The sequence below is a fragment of the Phyllopteryx taeniolatus genome, chromosome 5 (genome assembly GCF_024500385.1).
Source record: "Phyllopteryx taeniolatus isolate TA_2022b chromosome 5, UOR_Ptae_1.2, whole genome shotgun sequence".
In the NCBI taxonomy this organism is placed as follows: domain Eukaryota; kingdom Metazoa; phylum Chordata; class Actinopteri; order Syngnathiformes; family Syngnathidae; genus Phyllopteryx; species Phyllopteryx taeniolatus.
In genome coordinates, this window is record NC_084506.1 from 26009350 (window position 1) to 26032833 (window position 23484).

General features: G+C 40.0%; 3 protein-coding genes across 7 annotated transcripts in view; 2 read left to right on the plus strand and 1 right to left on the minus strand.

The window, feature by feature from the left end:
• Positions 1–52: 52 nt before the first annotated feature.
• Positions 53–21631, minus strand: bbs10 (Bardet-Biedl syndrome 10). 5 transcript variants are annotated; one of them, XM_061774203.1, is made up of 9 exons: positions 21515–21631; positions 16872–16977; positions 15768–15870; positions 11779–11902; positions 11590–11650; positions 10729–10807; positions 7257–7456; positions 4293–5324; positions 53–4201 (listed from the first exon to the last, which is right to left on the minus strand). In XM_061774203.1, exons 7-9 carry the CDS (start codon positions 7445–7447, stop codon positions 3526–3528), a joined length of 1899 nt encoding a protein of 632 aa, XP_061630187.1. In that variant the 5' UTR covers positions 7448–7456; positions 10729–10807; positions 11590–11650; positions 11779–11902; positions 15768–15870; positions 16872–16977; positions 21515–21631; the 3' UTR covers positions 53–3525. The 5 variants fall into 5 exon arrangements, with proteins under 5 accessions (XP_061630187.1, XP_061630188.1, XP_061630185.1 ...); XM_061774204.1 differs by lacking the exon at positions 11590–11650; XM_061774201.1 differs by lacking the exons at positions 16872–16977; positions 21515–21631 and having other exon boundaries at positions 15731–15867.
• Positions 10585–20985, plus strand: syt1b (synaptotagmin Ib). The gene is made up of 9 exons (XM_061774206.1): positions 10585–10876; positions 13062–13226; positions 13724–13893; positions 14736–14849; positions 14930–15097; positions 15727–15894; positions 16891–17008; positions 17173–17306; positions 18796–20985. Exons 1-9 carry the CDS (start codon positions 10732–10734, stop codon positions 18997–18999), a joined length of 1386 nt encoding a protein of 461 aa, XP_061630190.1. The 5' UTR covers positions 10585–10731; the 3' UTR covers positions 19000–20985.
• Positions 21630–23484, plus strand: part of otogl (otogelin-like) — a 52514-nt gene continuing 50659 nt past the window's right edge. Inside the window, exon 1 of the mRNA XM_061774199.1 lies at positions 21630–21757. Coding sequence (XP_061630183.1) covers positions 21682–21757 — 76 coding nt within the window. The 5' untranslated portion in view covers positions 21630–21681. The remainder of the gene's footprint in view (positions 21758–23484) is intronic.

Consider the following 23484-nt stretch of genomic DNA (forward strand, 5'->3'; position numbering starts at 1 on the left):
ATGTGTTCTCTTATTTGTTTTCTGGTGGCCGGGGGAAGAGAGCAAGAAAAACTGAGATAAGAAAGAAGTTTATAAAAATAATAATAATAATAACAACATTTATAACATACATGTCACAGTCATGGTGAGTAGCCAAAGTAAACACTCGGGCTAGAAGAGGACCTGCACATTTTCAGTGATAGATTAATGACTAACTTGGAATTTTAGTTGGAAAGCAAAGCATAGAGCACTGATTGATTACCGGAAATGCCAAAGAAAACAGTGTTAACATTTGACTGGCGTAATGTGAAGTGTAGAATTACTGTATATACTGTATGAAATGCTATCTATGCTTGTGTAAGCCTCTAGCATCAGACAGTTTGTTTAGCATGAGTTTAGTTTCACAATTATTTTTGCGTGGTAAAGACAAATATAATTTAAAATGATAAAATGGGCAGACATTTTCAAAAATATCTTGTTAGCTGATAGGATGATGGTTTGGCTCATCAGATCAATCAGGAACCAATCAGATCTGCTAATTTGATGACGCCATAAGCGTGAAAGCATCCTTTCCAACAAGAAAGGCCTAAAGCTGCTCTTTGTTCTTCTTCCCATGGACACAAATTGGCCTGTCTTAAAAAAAAACTGCTTCAAAACTGTTGGTTTACAAGCTTTGAGGTTTGCCTTAATTTAACCATACAAAAAACAGTCACAATCCCATGAAGATTGCTAAAATTATTTCAATTCCAACTACCTCCCATATTTCCTCAAATCGTGTCCTCTACTCAAATAAACACAGTGTCCTAATTATTAACAATCCTCTACTTATGTTAATATACAAAACACCACACCTCAAACAAGATTTTTTTCTTGGAATTACCAGTCGTAATTATTAACCTACCATGTACGTATGATTGATACTACCATGTCTTGTGGTATATAACGTATCCCTACCACAGCACAGACTGTCATACGGAGCAGACATGACATCTGAAAAGCTGAACAGCGTCAGATTTATAGACAAAATGCTGCAAAACATTTCAACATTGATTTGAAATGAACTGACTACTGTAATATTTTTGGACAATTTATATAAGACGTTTTGATAAGGTTTGTGATGTTATTTCAATTAAAGCTATAATACACAACTATGTTTTGTTTAAAAAAATAAAATAAAAATTCACACAAGCCACTACATGAGTAGATGACAGAATGCTGATTAACCCTATCAGCTTCTGACAAGTCTTGCTATATTTTCAATATGTATTTTTATTAGATTTAGTGACTATCCTACACATTTCCGCGCTGGATCACTTGGTGGCGCTCTAAAATGACGTAGCGGAAACGACATATTTTACCTACAAACAGGCAGGCCCAAACAAGGACAATGTGCAGGTCAACTGAGGCATAGAGAAAGGAGAAAGCATGAGGGGTTGGAAGGAGGAGGAGGGGGCCAGACAAACATTTAGCCTACATCATATCGAAGTGACGAAGGCTTTGTTGTAAAGCTGAATTCCAGCGTTAGGGGGAGCCATAAATCGCAGAAGACAGCTTTAAGTATAAAGTCCCCTCCAAATGTATTGGAATGGCAAGGGCAATTCCTTGGTTTTTGTCGTATACTGAGACATTTGGGTTTCAAATCAAAAGAGGAATATGAGACAAAAGTGCATAATTCAAGCTTTTATTTCATGGTATTTACATCTAGATGTGTTAAACAACTCAGGACAGAGCACCTTTTGCTTGAAGCCACCCACTTTTCAAGTGAGCAAAAATATTGGAACATGTGATTTAGGGGTGTTTCTAGTTGCTCAGGTGTTGCCTTTTAAATTGATTGCCTAAACATTAGATAGTGCTTGTTTTTGGGTTCACCTGTTAAAACTACATGTGCTGTTAAGCAAATATGAAGACCAGAGAGCTGTCTATGGAAGAAAAGCAAACCATTTTAAAGCTGAGAGAAGATGCAAAATCGATCAGAGCAACTGCACAAACATCGGGCATAGCCAATACAACAATTTGGAATGTCCCGAAAAAGAAATAATCTACTGGTGTACTGAGCAACAGACATCCAAAAGGTCGGCCAAGGGTATCAACAGCAGTTGATGACAGAAACATTGTTCGAGCTGTGAAGAAGCACCCAAAGACAAGAGTCAGTGACATCACTGCCAACCTCCACAGAGCAGGGGTGAAGGTATCACAATCCACTGTTCGAAGAAGACTTTGAGACAAGAAATAAGCAGGCCATACCACAAGATGCAAACCACTCATCAGCAAAAAGAATTGGAAGGCCAGATTGGATTTTGCAAAGTAGTACAGAGATGAGCCACAAAAGTTTTGGAAAAAGGTTTTATGGATTGATGAGACCAAGATTAACCTCTACCAAAGTGATGGAAAGGCCAAAGTGTGGCGAAAGAAAGGATCTGTTTATGATCCAAAACACACACGCTCATCTGTGAAGCATGGTGGAGGTAATGTCATGGCTTGGCTTGCATGGCTGCTTCTGGAACGGGCTCACTAGTCTTTATTGACTATTTAACTCATGATGGTAGCAGTAGAATGAATTCTGAAGTCTACAAAACCATTTTGTCTGTCAATTTACATAAAAATGCATCAAAACTAATCGGGAGAAGCTTCATCATGCAACAAGACAATGACCCAAAACACTGCCAACAGAACAAAGGACTTCATCAGGGGAAAAAGCAGAAGGTTTTCCGTTGACTGGCCAAGTCAGTCAACAGACCTTAACCCAATAGAGCATGCATTTTACCTCCTGAAGAAGAAACTGGAGGGACAAACCCCCAGGAACAAATAAGAACTGAAAGAGACTTCAGTAAAGGCCTAGAAAAGCATTTCAAATAAAGAATGCAACAGTCTGGGGAAGTCAATGGGTCGCAGGCTTGATGCAGTTTTTGCAAGTAAGAGTTATGCCAAATATGAAATATCATTCACTTTAAGTTAATTTAATAATGTCTGTTCCAATACTGGCAGCACGGTGGACGACTGGTTAGAGCGTCTGCCGCACAGTTCTGAGGACTGGGGTTCAATCCCTGGCTATGCCTGTGTGGAGTTTGCATGTTCTCCCCGTGCCTGTGAGTTCAAGCTCCTCCATCAGCTACAGCTATTTGGAGACCACTTTGAGATTTACAACAGGCTTCTTTAAGTTTCTCCATGATTTTCACTGAAGCCTACAACACCATTAAAATATCTTGCTCTTTCCAATCTGAAATTACCACAATGTTTCCTATTGGACGTCTGACGTCATGGCAGTGCTGCGCTCGACTTGAAAATTAGTCAATCTGGGCAGCACTGCTGTAGCGGCAAAACTCCGCCCCGAGGTGGCGCGACATGACGTTTTGTCAATGCGCCATGGCAGCACATACACAATGAATGGGTTAAGGCCTTAGTAGATACCTGGTAAAAGTGTTCCAGAAATATATTCAAAGAGTATTGATTTCCATGAAAAATGCAAATTATTAAAAGTCACATTTATAGAAGACGAACAGACATGATTTTAGCTTTCAGCTGTTTTTTAGCTGTAGGTCAAAAACCTCAGTCTTCATCCTCAGAGGAATAAGTGAGTTTGAGTGATTTTGGGTGCAATTCGGTGGGTGTGTGAAACACATTATCGAATCTGAGGAGGTTTTTGACACACTGCAGCACAGCCAAAATGAGATGGTATTTACAGGAAACAGACTCAAGTCCTGATAGCGTTTTCATATTGTTGACTAATGAACAATACATACTTGGTTCAGAGTCTCCTTGAAAGCTTTTATTATCACAATGTCCTTGGCTAAAGCCTGGCTCGCATAACAATCCATCAGGTTGGAAAGGATTTCTGTCTGGAAAGCTCCAGACCTTTGATTGAATCTGTAAGAAACGTCTTGCATTGCCGGAGTGAATATGTCGGGGAAGATGCAGTATCGCGTCTGCCAGGAGCTGGCAAACGACAGGTATATCTTTAGAAATGGCATGAGAGTGGCCATGTTGTAGGAGGGCGCGGCATAAGAGAAGCTCAAAAGTACCACCAGCTGGTATGACGCAGCCTGGCCAAATAGAGGATGGAGCTTTAGTAGCTGCACCCAGGGGCTCCCATGTTGTACGCAGCATACGAATAACATCCTGAACAGCACCTGCATATTGATCCGTTTGCCCTTCACCCAAGCCACAGATGATGATATTACAGGGCTGCTGTTCCCTGGAATCTGGAAACGCCATGTGAACGTATCTGTGGAAGGGGGATAAGGTGGAATTGTGACAATTAAATCACATGAGAACAGCATCAATTAAAATTGTGTTGTCATAAACCGTTTTCTCACCTATGGGTTCCCAGAAGTATTGGTCGACAAAATGTCAAAGAAGCAATGTGTTCTGGTTGAATCCTCCCACAGTCTGAGACAGCTGAGGCTCCGCTCAGGTGGAGGAAGAGCGCAAGTTCATCTTCGCTAACGCACTCCACGACACATATCTCCGCCTGTGTTGCTAAAGTCAGGACGGCGTCAGACTGTTTGACCGCAGACAGCAGGACAGAGACTCCAAGAGATTGAAGGGTGGCAAAAATATGTTCCAGTGAGCTTTCCGCCCAGGCACTAAAGTGCATGATGCTTTTGCTGTGTATTCCGTTCCCAATCTCCAGTGTGTCGCTTGCGTTTAGCCATTTGGGTTGCAGTGAAATGGTAAAAAACACTGCCTTGACTGGATGCTGGTGACTGCCATGGTAGTGTGTTGCAAAGTCCCTGTGAATGACTTGTCCCTCTATCAAACGTGAACAGCTGACAGGAAAGCCAGACACCAGCGTATGCAGAGCAGGGAAATTGTCATTTAGAAACTGGAGTGATGAGGAAGATAAATCTGCCTTACAGCCATTTGAGTTCACATACAAATTACCCTGAAAACTCCTGGGGTTGTCCGATCTCGAAGATTTGTCAGTTTTACAGCTCCAGTTGGCGAGCAGTTTGAAAATGAGCTCGCCCATGAAGTCACAGTGGGCAAAACCCAAACGAGTATGAAAGAAAGATGCTATCAACTTTTCAACATAAATCCCATCCGAGTGAGATGCAGATTGTGTGCTTGCAGTTAAATTCTTCACTGACAGACAGAATCCATAAGGAGCCACTGCGACAGCGATAAGATCCTCCAGCTCCTCCAATGCAAAAGCCAACGTTTGGTCAGCCAAGCGCCTGGCAGTGGCAGACTCGGCTACTTCCCTTGAGTTATAGACACGAGATCCGTTGAGCTCCTTAGATGCTACGGTGTAAATGGTACGTAGCAATGATGCCAAGAGAAGGATAAATGACTTGGATCCATCCCCTGTTTTCCCGCTGTGCTTCCAGACGCACTCAACCATCATCCTATAATGAAACAGAAGCAAATAAAGGGTCTGCAAAGTCTCTTTACAATTTTATTTCAAATTCCCTGGCCAAATTGTTCACCTGATATCACTCCCCTGGCCTACTGTCTATGGGGTCATTTTAAAGATGTGTATCGAACAAAGATATTGTTTTGATATTGTTTTCTTTTCTAAATGATTATTAGTAGGCACAGCATTTAAAAATATCTTTGCACAGTTTAGGAATATGTTGCACTGTTCGCAGTTGTATTAACAACAAGATAATGTTAAATCTGTGGCTACAAGAGACATTTTTTGAAGATGCACCCCATACTAAGAGAAATTTTGTTGTGAGAGTTGGATCAGTTTTTATAGCATACTGGGAGATGAGGAACCCATAAGGATATGACTGAGAAGACCTATGTGCGCTCTTTTGTTGACAAAAGGCCCATAGAGGAACACCTGCATCCTACATTGTAGTTGGGATATGACAAACCACTGCAAAGGTTGCACTTAGACATACACACATATGTAATTACGTACATAGGTACTTACATACTTACACAGATAAATACATACATACATATTTCAGTCCCTCATCATTTTTGTAAAACTGAGGTACAGCTCTTCTTTATTTTTAAAATAACTTAAACAGGTAAATTGCTCTATATTTTCAGAGCTGCAGCTTTTAGATTTATGATTTTCTGTATTTGGATCATAGCAAAATATATTCGATATTATATTGAGAACACTGTTTCCCTTCAACCAAAAATAAAGGCCTGAAAAAAAAGTATTATTTTAATTCATACAGAGCTCTTTCATTATCTATAACACACATTACTCCTGTTAAGTCTTCACTGTATTTTTAAGTGATTCGATGATGAGGGACTATAAGGGTTTGACTGGACTACAGTTCTGCTTATAGTTAAATAAGACTCTCACCTCTTTCAAAAAAAAAACACAACCATCTGTGTAGGTACTGATATGCCTCAGAGTTTTTAAGATTGTTCACTGCTTCACCGTCTGAAGCGACAGAGTGAAGAAAGTCGCTGAAAATGCAACTGCACATTATCTTTGGCTACTTTCTCATGTTATCCTCCCACCCTTATATATTAGTAGGCAGCGGGGATTGTAATGCTTTCTCAATAGATCTGCAACAACTGGTGTTCCCACATGGTTTACGTCTCTAAAAGCTACTGCACACCAAGCGGACGTCGGTGGGTGTTGACCAAACAGCACTGATATGCAACTGGGGGGACCGGCAAATTTTCATCTTTGGGGGCAGTATCAGAGGCAGAACTGTGCCTGTATGTGAGAAAATGCCGGTAAAAGCAGGACAGAAGTGTAAAGTTTAACCCACAATTAATCTTCCCACAGCGGCTGTGTTGAAAGCAATTGTCAATATCTGGCAATTATTTTAAATATCACAACCGGCCACAGGCTCATGACAGACCATGTCTTCAGTCCTTAAGTTGTAACAGCGGAAAGCAGTCTGCCAAAATACTATTGGACAGATGGGCTATTGCTTCTTCAATTTTTGGGCAACCATGCCATGGCCCACTGGTTAAGATCATCACCTGCCACCATGGGGGACCTAGGTTCAAGACCCCAACCAGACCATCTGCCAACATCCCCCGGGCAAGTGTGTGTGCGTTCACTGTGATGGGTAAAATGCAGAGAACAAATTTCATATGCATGCATGTTCATGGCAATAAAGGTGATTCTTCTGTAAAGACCAGCATTTTCCCACCTTTTTTTAGTGTAACATATTTGTATAAACAGCACCGACACAGAATGAGGGGGTGTAAAAATTTTTTAAAAAAACCTTTAATGGTAAAGATTTAGTGCCTCAGGAAATGGCAAATGTCGCTGTCTGACAAGTATTCCATACATCACACTGATATAGTCATGCATCTAATTATCTGACTGCTGGAAGCAGTGTTGCTATAGTTACCTGGCGAGTGGATGGTCAAGTCGTAGCGCCGTGAGAATGCGCGTCCCACTGCGGCTCAACATCACATGTCCGTTGTCTCGGGTGAACAGCACCTGTCCTCCTTCGGGACCAAAGATGCGGAGGACGACGGCCTCCAGCGCGCACGCCGCCTGCATGACATGTTTCTGGTGAAGGCGCTGCACTCGTGGCATTTCTACGCACTACAAAAGAAGAATGTGTAGAGGTGGTTTGTAAAATAAATGCATTAGTTCCACACTGCTTAGGCTGGAAGAATGCAAATGGAAATATTTTCTTGCAAATGCAACTGAGGCCAGCACAGTGGAATATTGGTTAGCACACGTCTCATACTGTAGGATAGTGCTCAACAGACAATATTCATTCATCAGGATTCTTATAATGAAGCTATTGTGTGGCTTTTTGTTATCATCCCTAACATGAAATTGATCCTTAATGCTAACGTGTTGACATACACTCAATAGAAATTACGTTAGGTACACATTGTACAAAGCTAATAATTATTATGAAAACTGCCACTCAATCATCACTTGGAAATAATACACATCGACGTACACACCGTTAGCATCTAGCTAGCTTTCGCATTACTAAACTGACAACAAGCGGCGAATCAAGCAGTCTGATTTAGTTCCCTTGTCCGTCCTATCAATTCAACTCGCGCGACAAGTTCGGCCTATCTAGAAGCCACACGTCAGCGAGAATCCTTTAGGAAAAAAACATAGAAGAACTCACCATTACGGAATCCAAACAACGACGCTTCCCTCTGTATCCAGGAGACCGAGCTTCTACTCTTGTAAGCACGCAAACGCAACGTCGATCACAAGCTAATACTGCCGCTTAGCGTGTGGCGGTATGAGCTGCATTTAGATGAAGATAGTTACAGAGGGTCAGACGACATTTCGCGGTTACGAACGGATTTGTGACAAGTGATTAACGTTACAATTACGTTTTAAGTTCTCGTTCCGTCGTATAGAGATTCTAGTAAACTATAGTCCACGTTTTAAATACAGATATATTTTATTAGTACATTCCTAAATCATAGTTCACATTTTCAATAGAATTATTTTTATTAGCGAATTATAGTCCACATTTTATATCAAAAGATATATTTGTATAAGTACATTTAATTTGTAAAAAATATATTCCCCTTTAGATAGCTACAGCAGGTTTTTATTAGTGCATTTGCAGTAAATTATACAGTATTCCACATTTTTAATATTGTATTAGTAGTAAATTATATTCCACATTTTAAATCAATACATTTTTATTAGTAAATTTGTAGTAGAATGTATTCAAACATTTAAACAGATAGCTTTTTGTTACTAAATTAATTTCACATTTGAATACATTTTTATTCATAATTATTTAAAATATTTTTCAGTAAATTACACCCTACATTTTAATTATTATTAGTACATTTCTAGAACAATAGACCCCCGCTATTGACGGGGGATAGGAACCGAGCCCAACCGCAAATAGTGAAAATCTATGGATAATTGATGGCCATTAAATCTTCATTGAGAAAAAAATGTAATAAAATTTTTGAATAAGCAGGTATAAATCACCTATATATATATCCCCCCCAGAGAATCTGGAGAAATCACTGCATGTAAGCGGCAAGGCCGAAAACCAACATTGAATGCCCGTGACCTTCTATTCCTCAGGCGGTACTGCATCAAAAACCGACATCAATGTGTAAAGGATATCACCACATGGGCTCAGGAATCAATGTCAGTAAATAAAGTTCGGCGCTACATCTGTAAGTGCACGTTGAAACTCTACTATGCAAAGCAAAAGCCATTTATCAACAACACCCAGAAACGCCGCCGGCTTCTCTGGGCCCGAGCTCATCTGAGATGGACTGGTTGAAAGTGGAAAAGTGTTCTGTGGTCCGACGAGTCCACATTTCAAATTGTTTTTGGAAATTGTGGATGTCATGTCCTCCGGGCCAAAGAGGAAAAGAACCATCCGGACTGTTATGGACGCAAAGTTCAAAATCCAGCATCTGTGATGGTATGGGGCTGTGTTAGTGCCAATGGCATGGGTAACTTACACATCTAGGAAGGTACCATTAATGCTGAAAGGTACGTGCAGGTTTTGGAGAAACATATTTTTCATGCACGCCTCTGCTTATTTCAGCAAGACAATGCCAAAACACATTCTGCATGTGTTACAACAGCGTGGCTTCGTAGTAAAAGAGTGCGGGTACTGGACTGGCCTGCCTGCAGTCCAGATCTGTCTCCCATTGAAAATGTGTGGCTCATTATGAAGCGTAAAATACGACAACAACGACCCCGGAATGTTGAACAGCTGACGCTGTACATCAAGCAAGAATGGGAAAGAATTCCACCTGCAAAGCTTCAACAATTAGTGTCCTCAGTTCCCAAACGTTTATTGAATGTTGTTAAAAGAAAAGGTGATGTAACACAGTGGTAAACATGACCCTGTCCCAGCTTTTTTGGAACGTGTTGCAGCCATAAAATTCTAAGTTAATTATTATTTGCTAAAAACAATAAAGTTTATCAGTTTGAACATTAAATATCTTGTCTTTGTAGGGTATTCAATTAAATATAGGTTGAACATGATTTGGAAATCATTGAATTCTGTTTTTATTTGTTTAACACAACGTCCCAACTTCATTGGAATTGGGGTTGTATATTAAACAAGTATATTGTAGTGGGATTTTAAATTGAGCAGTTATTAATTCAACGTAAGCCTGAACATTTTCAAGTGTTTTATTAAGCCAAATGGCTTTCCAGCTGACATTTTTGCCATATTTGCCTTGTAACTTTGGAAGGAATCCCTCAATATATTGTACAAAGTGTTTTATGAAGCTGCAGTGACCTTAACCTTTGTCAAAAATTATTGAATTCATCCTTGAATCCACGAGGTGTGCAACCTTCCCCACCTCTCTCTCTCTTTCTCTCTCTCTCTGTGTGCCTCAACCTCCCTTCTGTACAGCATCTCTCACTCATTTCTGGTGTTTCAAGGTGAACTGGGCCCAGGTCCCGAACCTGATCTCTCTCTCTCTTACTGAAGAAACCACATCCTAAGTTTCTAAATCAGGCGCCGATCATCTATACATAGACGATATCAGGGTGCTTATGCAGTGAGACGTTCACACACAAAACACATACACAAACACACACACACACACACGCTCATAAGCATAATCTAATTGTTAATGCACACTACTGCTGAACTCTCAGCATGCTAAGAAGCTTTTAAAACGCAGTGTCACTACACTGATGAATATTCAGCTGTGTTGTGGTTCGGGTGACCAGTATGGATGAGACAGAGAAAAATAACCACACTCCCACGAGACTCATATTAGCACAGATACAACATTACCAAAGCATATATTCAAACTATGTTATTCAATTCCTTGTTATTGAACTTAAAACTTTTTGAGAAGTACAAAAACAAAAAAGGATGACACACTGACTCTCTCCCTTACCACATGCTTGTCCTCCGCCTGTCCTGTCCGGTCCTGTCATCCCCTCTCCTCCTCCTCCTCTTCATCCTCATCTTCCTCTCTGCATGTAGGGAAAAAGGGAGAACTTGTGAGTCCGGACATCGCTGCTGTGTGCACAGTCGGGATACTGGTAGGTTTGTTTATTTGCTCTCTTTGATGCCGAACAATTTCAAACTATTTCCCTAAAGAAATCTGACTTGCAATATTAGGACGCTTTATAGACTTGAGAATACTATATGACTATGCATAACTACGTCTTGTTTCATAAATTCAGGCTGGTTAATATGTTTACACTATGGCAATTTTTTTGTGAAAAACAACTTCTGTCTTATCAGCAAAGTTTTTATAACATGAAATATGTGCAACACTTTGAGTATGTGCATTTCATATATGAATTTAAAAAATATAGATTTTGCTGACTTACTCAATCCTGAAAATTAGACTCCTTTGATGTTGTCAAGTGTACTGTATACCTACTGTATATTGAAGATGTATTCCAGTAACTAATGTTTACATCACTTTCCAATGACCTATCAGTCATTTAAGTCAGCATTTTTTTCCAATTAAAAAGGAGAACCTGGGCAGCATATTAGGCTAGTGGTTAACACGTCTGATTCACAGTCGAGAAGTTCTGTGTTCAAATCTAAAGTATGCATTTTCTCCCTATGCTTGTGTGGATTTTCTCGGGTTCACCTTCCTCTTTCATTAAAAAAAAACAAAATACATGCCTCTTAGGTTCATTGAAAATTCTAACTTGTCCATAAGTGTGAATGTGAGTGTGAATGGTTGTTTGTCTACATGTGCCCTGTGATTGACTGGCGACCAGCCCAGGTTGGTGCCCACCTTTTACCAAAGTCAGCTCGGATATGCTTCAGCTCACCTGTGACCGAAATGAGGAAAAGCTCTGTAGGTAGTGGATGAAGAAGAGAGAAAAACTAATGCACTCACAATTTAAAAAACAAAAAAAACAATAACAATGCTGCTGAATAAAAATTGCAGTGACAGAGGCAGTTTTTCAGGGATGACAGTGACCTTGGCGTATGGCTGTGACCTCTGTGGAGCAGCGTGCACACACGTCCTCACGCGTGATGCTCCCCTTTGCCCTCCATGTCACAGCTCGGTCAGACGCAGTTGTACAGTCAACATCCGGCTTCCACTGTTAGTGCCAGAACAGCAGAAAAAGGAGAAGTCATTTGACACCGACGGTCATATGAGAATATTATGGCATCAATTGATTAGTTGCATTTAGCTGGGGTTTGTTTTTTTTTGCTAGATGCAAGAGGAGTATTCAGGTCCTACTGATTTTTTTTTATACAATTTGAAGGGAAAAGATTCATAACATGACAAGAATGAAATCATAATATTTGGGGACGCAAAGTTTTAATATGAGAATGACGTAATATCCATCCATCCATCCATCCTTCCATTTTCTGAGCCACTACTCCTCACTAAGGTCGCGGGTGTTCTGGAGCCTATCCCAGTCATCATCGGGCAGGAGGCGGGGTACACCCTGAACTGGTTGCCAGCCAATCACAGGGCACATACAAACAAACAACCATTCGCACTCACATTCATATTCACACCTACGGGCAATTTAGAGTTGCCAATTAACCTACCATGCATGTTTTTGGGATGTGGGAGGAAACCGGAGTGCCCGGAGAAAACCCACGCAGGCACGGGGAGAACATGCAAACTCCACACAGGCGGGGCCGGGGATTGAACCCCGGTCCTCAGAACTGTGAGGAAGACGCCCTAACCAGTCGTCCACCGTGCAACCTCATCCAAGAAGCTCGTTTTTAACTGTCTTCCTATAGATACCTGACGTAATTATTAAAACTTGTCATAGTAAGTCACAATTTTATGAGAAAGTTACTAAAATATGGATGTGTTCATATTTCTTCTCACAAACTTCTTCATTATATCATAACGCATTGTTTTTTACAATCTAAAACGGTTCCCATTCTTTTATGAAAACACCTCAAGGATCAAGAATTGCAGCACAATATTCAGCCTTTTTTTAAGCTTCATAGAACTCCCCCTCCTGTCTTAGTCACCAGCCAGTGTGTAAGGTTTTCTTGACCATGATGACTAGGATTAAAAAGGGGAGCGGCTATTACTTCTCAAGTGTGTGGGGGCAAATTGTCAGTTTTACATAATATCCCCTTTATTGATAATATTTGTCTGTATGCAGTAGGTGGGTACTGTACATGAAGGTGAACATTTGGGGGCTGATCGTTATTTGGGGAGCCTTGATGGAGATCCTTGCTCTACTGAGTGCTATTGTTCTCTTGATGCTTGGTCTCCATTTCTCCAAGGATGCGATTCTCTGTCCTGTCAGGAGTACAATATGACGGGAAACCACCGAGCTGTTCCGATGTTCCCAACAGGAGCCACCCAATGGCTCAATGCCACAGAAAACCGAACGCATGCTGACAGCCAAAGTCCTGACAAGTTTATGAGTGAGCCTCACCGAATTCACAGTGAGTTAATGCAAAATTATATTGATGAGATAATATACACGTACTGTACACTATATGGAATCTTAGCCAATAAAAAATACTTTGAGAGTAGGATAACCCCTGCAAATACTCAATTAGGTACACACTCACAATTTAATAATTCCATCTATAATACAAGTGTTGTATCAATTCTGCCTTTACAACGATAATTAATGCTCACTTTTGATTGATGTTGTCTGAGAGGTATTAATTTAATATATATATATATATATATATATATATATATCAAGACTTTTCACCTACTGTATTGCGGCTGGTCTGGAATGTATCCTCCATGATAAACATGGATACATAATTTAAAACTTGATGATACGCTACTATTCGTATACAACCAATTAAAAAGTAAATTTTCCATATGACCCCTTTAATATACAGGTAAAATGTGAATACATTCACTGATTTGAGGATTCAGATTAAATCTGTTATTTTTTTTTGTGTGTGTGTATTTTGTTTTTCAGCATCATCATGGGTCATGGCAGCCTTCTGTATTGTGAGTTTGTGCGTGCTCTTCTCGTTCAGCATGTGTGCGTGGAAGAAATGTCTGAAAAAGGACAAGGACAAGAAAAAGGGAAAAGAGAAGAGCAAGGGAGGAGATTTTGACACTGAAATTGATGGCCCTTCCAAAGAGGTACACATCTTCCCCAAAATGTCAGCTTCAAACTAAAATGCATGGGTCATTTTTTGTTTATCCTGTTATGAAAGACATTTCTACTCAATTTTGTGTCAATCAAAAAACTGGTGAACTTTCCAAGGGGCATTACTGAGTGATTTTTTGGGGAGGTCGTGTTCAGAAATGCAGTACATCTTTGCCTGGATACACGCGCTTGCAAAAGTTGAAGTTATCAGAGATGTTGAGGTCCCCCAGAAGGAGGAGGAGGAGAATGTGGAGAAGAAGAAGAAAAAGAAAAAGAAAAAGAAGAAGAAGAAGAAACATAGTGTTTTCAAGAGGGCCTTCACATTTCCTATTAAATAATTATCCCCTATTAAATACTATATAATCCATCCATCCATCCATTTTCTGAGCCGCTTCTCCTCACTAGGGTCGCGGGCGTGCTGGAGCCTATCCCAGCTGTCATCGGGCAGGAGGCGGGGTACACCCTGAACTGGTTACCAGCCAATCGCAGGGCACATAGGAACAAACAACCATTCGCACTCACAGTCATGCCTACGGGCAATTTAGAGTCACCAATTAATGCATGTTTTTGGTATGTGGGAGGAAACCGGAGTGCCCGGTGAAAACCCACGCAGGCACGGGGAGAACATGCAAACTCCACACAAGGGGGGACGGGGATTGAACCCCGCACCTCAGAACTGTGAGGCTGACGCTCTAACCAGTCGGCCACCGTGCCGCCATAATATATAATAAAAAGAACAAAATTGAGGCCAACATAAGTTTTATCCAAAATGTTTCGGGTAAATTTGAGTGGAGAGTGAACGACATGTTGGCATGTTTGTTGTGTGCGTATACAGCCACTCAAAGTCGAGAGCAAGAAGGAAACAGAGTTGTTAGTCATCCAGGCGAAGGAGGATGAGAAGTTGGGCAGACTGCATTTCACACTAGACTACAACTTCACTGATAATATGGTGAGATGTCCGCCAAATCCCAAATGTCACCTGACAATAACTTTTCTTAATGTTAAATATGCTCTGCTCTCCCATTGTAGCTCGTAGTGGGAATCTTGCAGGCCGCTGGGCTTCCTGCCATGGATGTGGGTGGGAGCTCGGATCCTTACGTTAAAGTCTATCTACTCCCAGACAAAAAGAAAAAGTTTGAAACAAAAATTCACAGGAAGACTCTGGAACCCAACTTCAACGAGACGTTCACATTTAAGGTGATTTTTTTTGTTTTGTTTTGGAATGTTGCAATTTTTAGTAGAAACAAGCTAAATTCTGTTCCAGGAAGCTGATTGATATCATATTCTGATTCTGATTTTTTTCCCATCCCATAGGAAATAACAGAAATTGAATTACAATACCATTTTAATAGTCTTATTATACAATGGTAAAAATAAGTAAACCATCCATCATTCATGTATAGCTTTGGCTCATTAAGGTTGCAAGTTAATGATTGGGCAAGAGACTGGGTACATTCTAGACTGGTCAGCAGTCAGTCCCAGGGCACATACAGACAAACATCCATTCACACTAGTCTTTGCATGTTTTCGGAATGTGTGAGGAAACCGGAGTAACCAGCGAAAACCCGAGCACAGGGAGAACACGCAAGCGTCACACAGAAAAGCCAGAGATTTGAACCTGGAATCTCAGAACTGTGAGGCAGAAGTGCTTACCAAGCACTATTGCACCAAGCTCAAATATAACATGCATATCACCGGCTTTCTCCCACCTTCCTGTTCTACAGTCGTAATCACAGTATGCCACCACTGGTATTCTTCCTTTATGGTATCATCACAAAAAAAGCAAAACACACGGGATCTAACAAGGTGTACGTATGTGTGTGCAGGTACCATACACCGAGCTGGGCGGCAAGACGCTGGTAATGACCGTGTATGACTTTGACCGCTTCTCCAAGCACGATGCCATCGGGGTGGTGAAAATACCGATGAGCAGTGTGGACTTCAGCCAGTCGCTGCAGGAGTGGCGGGATCTGCAGAAGGCAGAAAAAGAGGAGGTGTGTAGATAGATAGATAGATAGAGAGAAAGAGAGAGAGAGAGAGAGAGAGAGACTTTATTGTGTGAGCCCGACATCATGGAATGAGATCCTGGTATATCAAATAGTCTGCCTTACAAAGAGACGGACAGCACATCACTGTCATAGTAGTATTAAATGGACATATAGGAAGTGTGTTAACTTGCCCTATCGCATTTAACTAAATAAAGTAACAGATGCAATCAGAAATGAAATTGGTTGAAAAGTTGACATCACGAATATCATGATCAAAATTATTATGATTCTCTTTATTATCAAAGCATTGCTAGATGTAAAAAAATAAAAATAAAAATCACAAATACTGTACACAAAAAATATTTAAAAACAGGTTTTATTTTGAATACCTAAAATATATCAAATTTGCAACCTACACAGGAAACAACTGTCTGACTTAAAATGACCGAGAGGACAGTGATATATTTAATAGTGGTGGGACTCTATTGAAATGATCCTATAATTGAGAGGCATTGTAATTAATGTAATTTAAGCAAATCAAATATTTGATGCAATAAACAATGTTTTACAATTCAATTAGATTTTGGTCAATGACTAGATATACGTGAAAATAAACAATAGAAATTACATATATTTATTTTCCATCAGATTCCTACATACACAAACAGATTAATGCCATTTTTAGTGCAATTGTACTTTATACTGTATGTCATACAATTTCTAGCTGATTTGAGATGGCAATAATCAGAAGGCTATAACTCCAAAATGAAAATTGGGTGCTTCCATTCACAAGACATTTTGTCAACTTGGTACCTTTATTCCTGACTCGAGGGACCAAGAATGAGCATTGTCTGCTACTTGAAGGCTGAAGTCAAGGATACCTTCACTTCAGGGATAATGTCCCTTTTTCTTGTATTCGATCTTATTCGAATGTGTACTGTACGTGACCATGAAGAGTACATATTTTCCAGAAGTATCGGTACCTCTCTTTCTGTGTTTTAGAGCGAGCGGCTCGGAGACATTTGTTTGTCCTTGAGGTATGTTCCAACAGCAGGGAAGCTGACTGTGGTGATTCTGGAGGCCAAAAACCTGAAGAAAATGGATGTGGGTGGATTATCAGGTGAGTCAAATAACAAAGTATGTTCCCTAATCTCGAGAGAGGTCAATTTTTAAGTGACACACTACCACCTTTTAACTTTTTTGTGCTTGAGCTAAGGAGCAATCACAATGGATGCCAACTGCTGAATAAACTATACCATTGATTGTTCCCGTTCTCCCCATCAGACCCTTATGTGAAGATCCACTTAATGCTGAATGGGAAAAGGCTCAAGAAAAAGAAAACAACTATCAAGAAGAACACTTTGAACCCCTATTACAACGAGTCATTCAGCTTTGAAGTGTCGTGTGAACAGATAGAGGTACACACAGGCACACCTATTCTATACTTGCTTGACATTGCATTAGACACTATAACGTAAGCCTAATGTATTTTGCCATGGGCCAAAAATTTAGACACACCTCTAAGAATGATGCCATGCAGTTCTACAGTCACAATAATCAAAGCTGTAAGCAGCGCCATCCTCTTAGCTGCTAATCCTCAAAAATCTATATTCCCTTTTGGCCTCTTGTGTCACAACCTGGCCAATATATTTGATGTATTGAGGGAGTGCTTGCAAATTCAAATATAAACAAGCAGCGATGAAGGGGCACTCGCACACAATTTTCCATAGCCATTCTTCAAAATGATCTACTTTGATGCCATGTTGCACGAATATAAGCAAAAAAGCTTGGCAATTTAAGGGTCACCCAACCTTCTCGGATACCTGATTCTGATTGCGGCTCATTTGGACAAATTCCCTATCCCTTTTTTTCCCCCTTTGTTTTTAAATACTTTTAATCATGTAAAACACATTGAGTTATCTTGCGTATGAAATGTGCTATATACATAAATTTGCTTTGCTTTGCTTTAGTAGGAGTTTAGTCAATATACGAGCCCTGGACTTTGCCCATCATAGTTTCTTCAAACCTAAAATGGCTGACTTCCTTTAAATTTTTTGACATTTCTTTTTAAGTTATGATCGGTATGTATACCATATATGGTGTCGATCTGAAAAAACGGTTTCACAGGATCACTTTTGTAACTTTCCAGGGGGTGTTTACTGAGTAAGTTTTGGGGCTCATGTTTAGGAATCCTAAAAGGCAGAGATTTTCATCAGGATACACACACGCTTGAAGAAAATGTTGAGCTTTCAGCCATGTTGAGCTCCCCCCCAAAAGGCCATTCATTTAAAGCTTGTGCTTGGGCCCTAAATGTTCTGTTAATGGAATTTATCTACTTTTAAGGGGTGCCTCAACATGACTCAAAACTCATCAATTTTTTCAAGCATGTACCTTATAGTGAAAATATTAGTATTATTTTAGTGGTCCTCAACATGACCCTCAAAACTCACACAGTATCGCCCCCTGGAAACTTGGAAAAAAGGAGTGCCTGATGCCAGATTCACTGACCAACACGAAATCCAATGTACACACATGAATAAGTCTCAAGGATGCATGTGCAAAACTGAAAAGGAACTCGGACACTTTTGGTGTGAAGAGGCATTTCGCTCAAATTCCAGGGTTCATACTTTTGATCAAATGAGCCCTGATGGGAAGCAGGTATCCTAGACAGAAGATGTATTGCCTATATGCCATCTAATGTGGATGTTGATGTTGCAAGTTTGATGATCATTTTGAGGATTCGGCCTTAAAACAGTGGTGTGAAGGCATGTTCATCACTGTTTGCAGTTTTATCTTTTTATAGGCAAAATGTGATATTCATGTGGCTGATGTCCATACATAAAAGGTTCAAGGTTCAATCACAAACGCATTCAATTTCTGTGTTTGTGCATTGATCCCTATCTCCAGAAAGTGCAGCTTGCAGTGACCGTGTTGGACTATGACAAGATTGGAAAAAACGACGCCATTGGGAAAGTATTGCTGGGCGGGAGCGGTGCGGGAACCGAGCATCACCATTGGTCAGACATGCTCACCAACCCGAGGCGACCAATCGCGCAATGGCACAGCCTTCGACCGGAGGACGACATCAATGCACTAATTTCCAAGAAATGAATATCTGAGGGGCGACAATGGATGAATAGACTCTCCTGACGTGATCTCCTTCCATTAGCTTTCTCCACTCTATTTATCAAACATGGCCTTTAATAGCATAAATGTGATCAAGATTGAAAATCAGTAGGTGGCATAGCTACAGGTAATGTAGAACTACAGTGGGACCTAAAATATTGAAAAGAATCCTTTCAAGGTTGCTGGTCAAACTTCGATTTATTCAAATTTTGAACTAGAAATAGAAATAATTAGCTCTGTAGTAAAACTGTCACCATCTTAAAACGTATTAAATGTACAGGAAACATTTTAAATAAAAATTTAGCATTCTTATATGACATCCGAGTTTGAAAAGAAATTGATCACTGTGTAACAAAACTGTATAAAACTAAAACTACTCACCCTTTTACTGTAATTAGGCGTAAAGGGTGGATTACTGTGTGTTCCTGGGAGGTGAGTCCCCTCACATTAACAAGCTAACTTTGCGGCGTACCTTCCATTCTTGTAATATATCAATTACAGTTTCTCTCAGTTGCTTTGGTACATTTCTCGATTCATCCTCAATGTTTGCAAAACAGTAAGTGCATTTCTCAAAAAAAATTGTACAAATGACAATACACCATGGATTACCTGCAAAGGCCATTCTTTTGATCAAAACCTTAAATTAATCTCTGAAAAGTAAATATCTGTGTCACTGGCCATGTCAGTACCATCAGAATGACAAGTCTTTGTGTCATTGTGTCCGGATAACATACGCAAATTACTTATTCATGTTGTCAGTATAACAGTGTACTCTGGAGGGATGTTCTGAAGTAAACTGCGGTTAAAGTTTTGATGACAATTATTCCTATTTGGAAATTACACCTTAGTATAGGTAGAAAATTTATTGCAAGAGACTGGACAAGAGTCACTTATGCTTTACTGTTTGTACTGTAATTTTTTGACAAACCACGTCATTGCAATGTAGAAAGGAAAAGACCACTGCATAGCTCAAAGAAGAAAAAAAACCAAGTAGAAATGTGAACATAGTACAATCTCATTAGGGAAAACTGTAAATGCAGTCCTGTAGGAATTACAGTGCAGTCAAATTCTCATCCACATCACAAGAAAAATCTTCTCTTGGGATGAGCTATTTCAGAAAATCATTGGTTAATGTAATTCTTCACACATTTCCCTTCACTTGAGAACGTCAACATTCACTTGGGAAAAAAGTCAGACGGAAGGTCTAATGGAAATGTATAGGAATATACTTGACATATGATGACAACCTTTTTTAAAACCATTTTGCATGTAAAGACTTACGCGATGAACAAATGTCAAAATGTTGTGGGGAGTGAAACTATTCAACGGAGTCATTATAATATATTTGGCTCAACATAACATAAGCAATTGATCATGTCAGAAACAGTAGAGAATTGTACATATTCATTTACGTGGATGTGCCAAAGCATTTGCAACTGGTTCAAAGAAATGAGAAAATGCTTTATTGATGTGCACAATGATGTGAAAATTGCAGCAGTTTTGAGATTTTCAATTCTGATCTGAGATACTGTATGTACCAAAGAGCCTGAGAAAAAGTATAATTGATGCCTCATTCTACTGAACAGCCAAGACAGAGACTTTCATCACACATTTCCATTTTGTATCGGCAGTATCCTTCTGTATGAGAATCCAAGGATAAAGAACAAGTAAAACAATGGGGGATTTCATTCTTTAGATACTCACTGAGGGTTAGGAAAATCTCAACTACTGAGATTTTATGCAACTTTAGAGGTAAAAAAACATTCTGAAAATTTGTGGCATTTGAAATTTGAGGTTGCACTTTATAAGAACATTAAAGCAATGAAAGTGTGAAGTCAATATTTTCAAAATACACTTTCCATTTTATTGTTATCCAATTATGATGCACTCACTGTTGTTTTTTTGCATTAGTTGCCTTTAGAAAAACTATGCAAACAATCTACAAACCTAAACAAGATACACTTTCTGTAAACCTTTTTGTGTGTGTTTTCCTCCACCCGCTCTATTCAACCACATACACAATACATCTGCTACTGGATATGATAATGACACAACGGGGGTGGGGGCATACAATTTTGCTTGATTAGCTGTTGAACATGCACACAAAATGGATTATTATATCCCCATTGCAATTTTGTAAATATGTATTCAAATTATTTTGAATGCAAAAAAAAAAAAAGAAAAAAAAGGTGAACGCTAATGTCCTGATACTACTAGAATGGCCTCACCAGAAAATTCGATTAGCTAGATTGTTCATAACTAAGCTACAAAGTGGTAAAACAGTCAATAGTAAACATAAAGCAAAGTTAGCAATGAATACTTCAAATGCCCATAAATAAGGATTTCCTGTCCTCCTTTCCTCGTCATAACGCACCTTTGGGGTTTTAAGTCCAACAAACACGATGTATGGAAGTGAAAATAAACCAACAAGTCCGTTTGTGCTTCTAATGTGGAAAAACAAAACAGAGAACTTTAGCTTACCTGCAAGGCTAGCACTCACCTGCTGAGTGGGAGTATGCTGCGTGTCGTCACCAGGTTGTTTTTTCCCCCCTCCCTCCCACTTGCACCAGACTGTCTTGCGAGTGGCGACCCACTTGATCTTCTCTCGCGGGGGCCACCGTTGTCCAAATATCCTCCCGAGACCAGTGACATGTACCGGATTCTGAGATGAGCCTCAAGCGGACAGTGAGACGCATTGCTGTCATGTTGTCTCTCTCCCACCTCCTCCTTCTTCTCGTGGAGGGTAAGTGAGACAGGCAGACAGCTCTTCATCACTAAATTTCAATACCTGCGTGTGTGCGTGTGTATGTAGGTGTGTGTGTGTGTGTGTGTGTGTGTGCACAATAAAGGGTTTTGAGATCAAGAAGTGTAAGAGTATGTTGTCATGGGCACAAGAAGGCACGCTCAGTGACCGCCGTAGATTATTCATGTGTTTTATATTTATGGCATAGAAGTGTTTTAAATGCAAATATTTACTGTAATTATTACATTTCCGGCCATTGGCGGTTCTAGAGCAATTTTATTGGGGTGGCTGGGCTTGGGCCTGGGGTTTAGTCAGATGGGCACAGTTTTACACACGCGCACGAACACACACAAACAAGTACGTAAACACACGCACGCACACACGATTGTATTTTAAAGCCTGAACAGGGATGGAAGCAGCAAATTAGCTGAAGGTGGACATCTACGCATTACACATTTTAAAGGCAACAAAGAGCAAAGGAGAGGAGTACACAACATTTAAACAACCCACTATATAAATAACATTTATTATACTTTTGCAGGCTTGCGTAGTTTTGTGTTGTGGCAAAGTTAACTACCGTTTGCTACAAGCTTGCAATCAACTCAAGCTGACAACACCCGGTCTGACAGGTTGCTATTATACGTCATGGAGTTGGCTAATAATAATTTTTGACCAGATGTATTTCCTTTATAGATTGTTGTAATTGTTTATTGGTTCTGATTGCCTCTTGCCAGGTGGATGGTAACTTTGAGCTGAGGTTTTCAATAAAACACACTAAAGGATCCCACTAGAGTATTGAATTTGAGTGACACGCATTAGTTCTGCCTTTTGCGTCGGTGCAATATCACAATTTTATTATTTACAGTCATGCGTACTGTAGCGCCGGGGAGAAGTGGGCGCAGACTTCCCGGCATGCTTAGTACATTCAATAATTACCTGTCAACCGTAATGTTTTTTTTTGGGTGTGTGTTTCGGTTTTGGGTGTGTGTTTCGGTTTCGTTGTACCGTAAGTGTAGGTTGTGCTCTGTGTAGTGACTCCTTGCTTGATTTCATAGTGCGGCAAGTGTTTAGTTAGTGTCCACGAACTGCTAATGCTGTTGTCTTACTACAGTACTGTGTTGTAACTAGCCATGTCCCGATCTTTGATTTTAAGTATCTTCCTATACTGGGTCCTGATCCGATACATTTACATACATACTATAGGCCTATATATATACATACAGTGTGTGTATGTGGGCCGTTGTAAACCAAGGAAAACCTGTCCAGGGACATATATACACTGGCTGAAATAAGTATTTAACACATCACCATTTTTCTCATTAAATATATTTCCAAATGTGCTATTGATGTTAAAATTTCACCAGATGTTGGGAGCAACCCAAGTAATCCATACATAGAAATAAATTAGAGCAAATAAGCTCAGAAATTACGTTGTGCGTAATAATGTGAAATGACAGGGAAAAAGTATTGAACACGCCGACTGGTATTTATTTCATACTTTGTACAAAAGCCCTGCGACTGACTGGCGACCAGTTCAGGGTGTGGTCCGCCTTTCGCCCGAAGTCAGCTGGGATAGGCTGCAGCGCCCCGCGACGAAACCAGGATAACCAGTGTTGAAAATGGATGGATGGACTTTGTACAAAAGTCTTTGTTTGCAATGACAGCTTCAAGATGCCTCCTGTATGGAGAAACTAGTCGCATGCATTGCTCTGCATGCATTTTGGCCC